At 40.7% G+C, this 7,770-nt stretch overlaps 1 protein-coding gene across 11 annotated transcripts in view; it reads left to right on the plus strand.

The window, feature by feature from the left end:
* The window catches only part of ZNF536 (zinc finger protein 536), a 325,753-nt gene that overhangs the window by 151,404 nt on the left and 166,579 nt on the right, over positions 1 to 7,770 (plus strand). For all 11 annotated transcript variants that reach the window (XM_090149294.1, XM_090149293.1, XM_090149296.1 and 8 more), the window contains one exon: positions 3,934 to 6,105. In XM_090149294.1, coding sequence (XP_090005420.1) covers positions 3,936 to 6,105 — 2,170 coding nt within the window. In that variant the 5' untranslated portion in view covers positions 3,934 to 3,935. The remainder of the gene's footprint in view (positions 1 to 3,933; positions 6,106 to 7,770) is intronic.

Here is a 7,770-nt window from a genome sequence, read left to right on the forward strand (position 1 = left end):
TGTTCAGATGCGAAGTGAAGATTATGTTATGCTTCTTGAAGGTTTGGGTAGTTATGACTCCAAACAGATTGCTTGAGCCAGGCTACATTGTGGGGCTTCAGCTTTTATGGAAGTTCATAATCCAGTTTTCCATCTCTGACGACCTCTTCCTGGACCCCACAGTACGTGGGGAAATAGCGTCTAGGCTGTGTGCAGAGGATGGGTAGGTGGGAGGAGGTACTGTGGAGTCAAACTTCACAATACCACTTACAAATTGATGTTTCCAGATTATTTTTTTTCCTCAGATTTGGTATTTTGGTCTGGGGAGGCAAGAAACCTGGGCACAAGGTTGAGGAGCTGGAGAGAATCTACAGCAGAGGTGGGAACCTTGAGCTGCCTGGAAGCAGGAGAGCAGCAGCTCAAGTTCCATGGGGCCCTTTGTCCCATCTGGAGTAGCCTGTCTGGTCAGAGAAACAGGCAGGGATGATGGATAAAGAGGGAGGGAATGAAGTTTTTTTTAGAGAAATTAGGCAAATTAGATTGGGTTATCTAATTCATAATGGAATGATTGATGAAGAGGAGTTTATTTCTGTCCTGTGTGTGGACAGTAAATGGGGTTTTGGTAGGTTTTGCTGCGAATTGGCTGAAGAATACCAAGAGCCTGACTTATGCTAAAGCTGAATAGATCCCAAATGCGCTAACTGGGAAACACTGGGAGGAGAGATTTCAAATGGAAATACTTTCCATAATTATACTGCAGAACAGAACCAGGTAGAAATAGGACAAAGAGGAGATGGCCTGAGTCAGAGGCAGGAGACAGGAGTACAAGCAGATTGGGCAGATGAGGATATGAATACATTTTATGTGAAGATCTCTAGCATTTTGAGATTGCCAATAGCTGGATCCTGGTAACTGAATGGCTGATCAGAGAGTGTGGCACTTAGAGGAGGTCATTTCTCATTACATAGCAGCTTTGCTGACCTTTCTGCATGTTAAGTCTGAAATGTGCAAAATTTCCAGTGCCAAAAGATCAACATGTATTGGTCAGGCTCCTCAGAGCTGATTTAAAAACACTATTTTTTAAATGAATTTTTTTTTTCCTAACTTATCCTACATTTTATCTGTGTGTTTTCTAGGCAACGGAAAGAAAATGTTAGAAAAAGTTGTTATTTAAACTGTAACTACCGCTGATACTTTAACAAAGTAGTATTTGAAGAAGAGCTATAAAATAGCCTAAAAACTCAACCACAACTCCCCTCCTCAGTCCAAATATTTATAGGTTTGAACTGATGCTTAGGGTTAAAAATCAGAATTAATAATCTCCACTGGGATCTGTCAGCATTTCCAGACTTTGATAGAGCATAAAATGCTAAAATTAACTATCCAAACCTTCCTAAGTATGTAAAAGCACCAGTTCCCATTGAGGTCAAGTGAATAAATGAAATTTAGACTGCATTTTTCAAGCTGTTACATAATAATGGTAATGACAACCTAGAAAGACTTCAATATATGTATGTGTCTGCATATGTAAAGTGGATTGAATGCTGGGTGAACTCCTCTGGATCCAGGAGTTGAACTCAATGGTTTCTGTGGGTCATTTCCTACTCAGGATAGTCTATGATTCTGTTTTGTTTAACTGGCAAAGAGAGGCAACACTTGCAGTATGTGCAGCCTAGACAAAAAGTGCATTTCAGTGTTGTTGGAGGAGATTTTTTACTTACAGGACTTGAGTAGATGGAGTTTGAAATCTCAGTCAACTTCAGGCAATGGTAGGCCTACACTCTATAGTTCCTTTTGAATGTGCAATTTAGTTTGTTTCAAAAGTTAAGGAAGCTTGCAGAATGTTAAAAGAATGTGTTTCTATGTACCCACACAAAGTAAACTTGCATGAAAACCAGTAATTTTATTCATTTACTATCTGGTGTCGGGTGAACTCCTGACTTGACCATGTTTCCCTATCTTTGAAAATCAGACACTTCAAGCCAAACTTAAGTGCAGTCCTATAGCTTATGTGTATAAGCCTTTTCCTTTGATATACTCCATCTCATTAATATTTTATAAATAGTACCATTGAGAGTGTGTAAATAATGGGTCCCTGACACAACACCTGAAAGTGAAGAGTGTTGAAGTTTTCAAAAAATCTGCTTACATGTCATCAAAGTTTTGTGGGTCATGTTCATCTTGAATACACATGTGAATATCTCTTTCCCCCTTTTTTCTTGCAAGATCTACCATTCATCCTGCCAAGAACTAAGTAGGTCTTGGAGACCACCCAAGCTTGTTTAAGGCCCTCATTCTGCAAAGACTTGAGCATGTGTAGAACTTTGCTTTCAAAAATCATTCTTTGAAGTCCACTGGACTGCTCCCATAGGCACAGTTACATACATTTAAGGTATATGCCAGATTTGAGCCTCCAGTTGTCTAGCAAATGACCAGTATGAAGCATCATGAGGAACAGTGTGCACCTGGAGTGTGGAAGGCAGAGTGAATAAGTGCTTTCGGGTAAAGCCCAAAAGAAGTTCTCCAGATTAATTATTCAATAACATATAGACTTCAGTAATTTTACTAGTGAGTAATGTGTCATATCACTTCACTGAACAACACAGATCTTAATTATGTTCCAATGTAACCTTACAGCTTCATATTTTTTGAGAGTTATTAATGTAAAACTTTTTATTTTAAATAGAATTTTATAGATACATTATTTCTTTGTAGCGTAGAGAAGTAGCAAGGATAGAAGATTATTGTGGACAATTATGCAGACCAGAACCGAGCACTTGTGTTTAACAAACAGCTTTGAATTCTAATTTTCTGCAGTATGCATAGTGTGGGTACAATTTGTAGTCATTACTGTGTATTAGGAAAGTTATTAAAATTCTTAAACTTGTTGAGGCTTTCCACAACACCTTCCCCAGATTTTAATTGGTTTTATCTAGTTCCGTAAGAGAGCTCTTTAAAACAAATCAAAGTGCCTTAAATCACATGTTTTACCCATCGAAGGACAAAGATATTCCTCTGTAATCTGGCAAGTTTTCGTAAGAAATGAAATCCGAAGGTTCTCAGTGATGAATTAAGAGACTTGGCAGCAGATAATTTATGTGCCTTTTGATGGGCTCAATTTCAAAATGACAAAATAACAATGTTTTGTAACAGAAGGGTTAAATCTTAATCTCAGAGGTTTACAAAGCTGCTAGTCGCAGTCTCCTTAAAATTTAATATACCTCGTTAATGCTTACTTGCAAACACTGAAGGATTTTTATGATTATAATCATGTGTTACAGCACCTAGTACTGTTTCTAAGCAGCATACTAATCAGCTTAATGAGATATTACTGCACTTTTTGTTGACTAAAGCAAAATCCCTTTTATTGTTCTAAAGCTTGTCCTTTACTTTATTTTTTCCCAAAACATTATCTTGTTTTATTGTACACCAGTAAATATCATACCATCGTTTTTTGTCAAATCATAAAACTATCTTTCTCATTGTAGAATGTGTAATATATAGAATATGGTTAATGGAACTGAAAGTTACAAATGGATTTCTATTTTTGTTGTTGTTGTGGGTTTTTTTGCTGGCTTTTCTGATGGAAATGGGAGAGATGCATAACATTTCTTTCAGTATAGATTTAGAAATGTAAACAGGTGCAATTTCACAGGAAGAAAGACAAGGGAGATGGTAAAAGCCCTTGCCCCCTTCATAATAATTAGATTTTGAAATCATAGCATAATTTTAAATAGTAATTAATGTTTGTCAGTAAACATACAAAATGATGAAAGCACATACATGTTCACAATTGCTTAGCACAGTTTGCATTTAATACACTTTTTATGGTTTTTACACTAATTCCTTTGCATTATTATGAGTAGGTAAAACAGAAAATGCAAATTGTATGTCAGTGATTCAATGCTTGTTACTCTTTCACAGACTGAATCTAAAATATCTTCTGATTTTCAGAGATGGAGGAAGCTAGTTTGTGCCTTGGTGTTTCTTCAGCTGTGCCAGAAGCTGACGCCCATCTCAACAGCACCATACTCAATGGGCAGTATTCAATGAGCCAGAAGCTGCACCAGATCACTTCCCAGCTCAGCCATGCTTTTCCAGAGCTCCAGAACAGGCAGAATCCAGAGGAGAAGGCATCAGCACCACTAGAAGACAAAAGCCACATGTCCATAGCAAACCAACCCATCAGCAGTCAGATGGCACTGTTAGCAAACCAGCTCAACAGAGAGGTTGACACCAGTTTGAATGGGCGTGTGGATCTGCAGCAGTTCTTAAACGGACAGAACCTAGGGATTATGTCTCAGATGAGCGATATAGAGGATGATGCCAGGAAAAACAGAAAGTACCCGTGTCCCCTCTGTGGAAAGCGCTTTCGATTTAACAGCATCCTGTCACTGCACATGCGCACTCATACTGGAGAGAAACCGTTTAAGTGTCCATACTGTGATCACAGAGCAGCTCAGAAAGGCAACCTGAAGATACACCTGCGTACTCATAAACTTGGAAACCTCGGCAAAGGTCGTGGAAGAGTCCGAGAAGAAAACAGACTTTTACATGAGCTGGAGGAGAGAGCGATTCTTCGGGACAAGCAGATGAAGAGCAGCCTCTTGCAGCCACGACCTGATGTGAAAGCACAGCAGCATGCTCAGCCAATGCCTCTCACAAATTGCAACTTGTCTGTGCCAGCTAATCACAGCACACCTGATATTTCAAACCCTGTTCCCTCTCCAAAGCCAGTCAGTGTCCAGGAAGAAGTTGTTGCTCAGACAGCTGGGTTCAGATGCACATTTTGCAAAGGCAAATTTAAAAAGCGAGAAGAGCTGGACAGGCACATAAGGATCCTGCACAAGCCTTACAAGTGCACCCTATGTGACTTTGCTGCCTCACAGGAAGAGGAGCTGATCAGCCACGTTGAGAAGGCTCACATAACCGCAGAGTCAGCGCAGGGCCAGGGCTCCAATGGGAATGGGGAGCAGTCCACCAATGAGTTCCGCTGCGAGGTGTGTGGCCAAGTGTTCAGCCAAGCCTGGTTCCTAAAAGGCCACATGAGGAAGCACAAGGATTCCTTTGAGCACTGCTGTCAGATCTGCGGGCGGCGATTCAAAGAGCCTTGGTTCCTTAAAAATCACATGAAAGTTCACCTGAATAAGTTATCTGTCAAGAACAAATCTCCTAATGATCCCGAAGTACCTGTCTCCATCAGCAGTATGTCCCAGGAAGCTCATGCAAACTTGTATTCGAGATACCTGTCCTGTTTGCAGAGTGGGTTTCTTCCTCCTGACAAAGCGAGCTTAAGTGAACAAAATCAAATCTATAACAAAGGAGACATGCCCATGAAAGAGAAGGAAGTCTTGGGAAAGCTCCTTTCACCCATTTCTGGCATTGGCCACAGTATTGCTGAAGGGGATAAACACTCTTTATTGGGCTGTCTCAATCTGGTGCCTCCTCTGAAATCCAGCTGTATAGAAAGGTTACAAGCTGCCGCCAAAGCAGCGGAGATGGATCCAGTAAACAGCTATCAGGCCTGGCAGCTTATGGCAAGGGGAATGGCCATGGAACATGGCTTTTTGTCTAAAGAGCAGCAGATACAGCGCAGCCATGAAGACACTTTGGCAAATGCTGGAGTTATGTTTGATAAGGAGAAGCGGGAGTATGTGTTAGTAGGAGCAGATGGCTCTAAGCAGAAAATGCCTGCTGATTTGGTTCACAGCACTAAAATGGGCAATCAGAGAGACTTGCCAAACAAACTAGACCCTTTAGAAGGCAGTAGAGATTTTTTGTCACATGGTATGAACCAGGGACTCGATTACAACTTACAAAGTCATGGAAATGTAAAAGAAAAGCCAACTGAATGCCCGGACTGCGGGAGGGTTTTTAGAACATACCACCAAGTGGTTGTGCACTCCAGGGTCCACAAAAGAGACAGGAAAGGAGAAGATGAAATAATCCAAGGGAGTCTCGATGAACGGCGTGGGTCCGGCAGCGATCAAGAGTCGCAGTCTGTCAGCAGGTCGACGACCCCCGGCTCCTCTAACATTACTGAAGAAAGCGGAGTAGGTGGGGGTCTCTCGCAGACAGGGAGCGCCCAGGAGGACAGCCCACATCCTTCCTCGCCCTCCTCTTCAGGTATGATGACATCTTCCCTCTCTGCACTGAAAGCGTAGTAGCTCTATTTGAAATCACAGCAGCAAAGTTGTTTATGCATTCTCTGGTTAGGTCGTTTTCTAATGGTCCACAGAGACGCCGTGTTATATGCCAGAACATCTGTGTTTGGGTTCCCTCAATGCCTTCGAGGTTAATTCTCGGCTCACCCTCTCACCCCTCCAAGGGCAGGTTTCCTAGTCTTTCAGCTGTCGTTTGGCCATGCCGCCAGCAGCAGCACGCAGGTCCGTATGTGCACCAGTGGGAATGTCACGGCAAGGGCCTCTTCCCCCACGTTTTGGAGGACTTTTTGTTTTCCTCTTCTGTTCACGGTGTCTCTCTTGCAGACCTTTCCCTTCCCTCCATGTGAAAGGTGGAAGATAAATGCCTTCTTTGAGATCTTGGTCAGAGAAGTATGACTAAGAAGGAGTGTGTTAGCTGACCTCTCTGATTTTCCTGATTCCCACAATCGTATCACTTGCTTAGCTGAAATATTTGCTTGCACCTGGCCACCGGATTGATTAAGAGGAGATTCAGGAAATACAAAGCACTAACTTTTTGACAATCTTTTAACTTATGTGCGCATTTTAACACGTATGAAACCTTCTGCATAATTTGCATCTGTTTGGAAGCGCAAGAAAAGTAGAAATTGAACTGAAACATTTTAATTGAACCGTATGTCTTGTTAACTTGCTGTGTATAAAATGGCAAAGCAGATAATATTTCTTTGGAGATGTCTATAAAATATTGAGCTTCCTGGTACAATTTTTAAAGTTACTAGCCTATGACTGCTGAAATAAAATCTCCAAGTAATAACAGGTAAGATTTCTGGCCTCATCTATATTTCCAAAGTCACTTACTAATGGATAGTAAATTGAAAGTTATATCTTCAGCCCTTTATAAAGAAAGCACCTCACTAATACTGTAATCATTCTGCAAGTCTAACAACAGAGGAAATCATGCCATAACAAATACTCTGTTACTAATGGCAACATTGATTTCTGCAATCAGCCATTAAGTCTAGAAAATGAAAGACAGTTTGAGGTACCTTAAGGCATTACGTTGCCCACTGTTAAAGAGCTGGTAGCAGGCTGTGGAGGGTAATTCTTTGTAGTTTTTTTCCTCCAGTTTCGATAAATATTTTAGTATTGGAGGCAATTCACTGTTACAGTTATTAAGTATGTGCCAGTTTATTTTTGTTGTTCTTGTCATGCTCCAGTATACTCTACTTCTGAGGCCAGATTAATATAAAAATAAAGTGTTAGTTTGCTGGCTTATTACAAACCAGTAAAGAAATTGTTAAGACACATAAATCTGCACTCCACATTCCACAGATTCCTATAGTACTTAATGCTGTTGTTTAAATACCCATGAAACACACTGTCTACTCTTAGAGTCATAGCCTCGTTTACAATTTATTACTGGTGAGACACATTAGAAAATTCTGTGTAGGAACAAGAGGAAGAGGCGAGAGCTAATTTCATACTATATTTAGTTGTTCGGAGTGTTTTAAGAGGATTGAAAATATGTTGGGATGAAGATTATTTTTATGACTTTCACTTTTAAAAATCCTAGATGTTGGGTGGGAGGAGGGAATAAAAATGCTCTTCTTCAGTACAGAAAGCATCACTTTTGTTTTGTGGTGCCGCA

Source organism: Phasianus colchicus, chromosome 13 (assembly GCF_987193195.1).
Source record: "Phasianus colchicus chromosome 13, bPhaCol1.hap1.1, whole genome shotgun sequence".
Lineage (NCBI taxonomy): Eukaryota > Metazoa > Chordata > Aves > Galliformes > Phasianidae > Phasianus > Phasianus colchicus.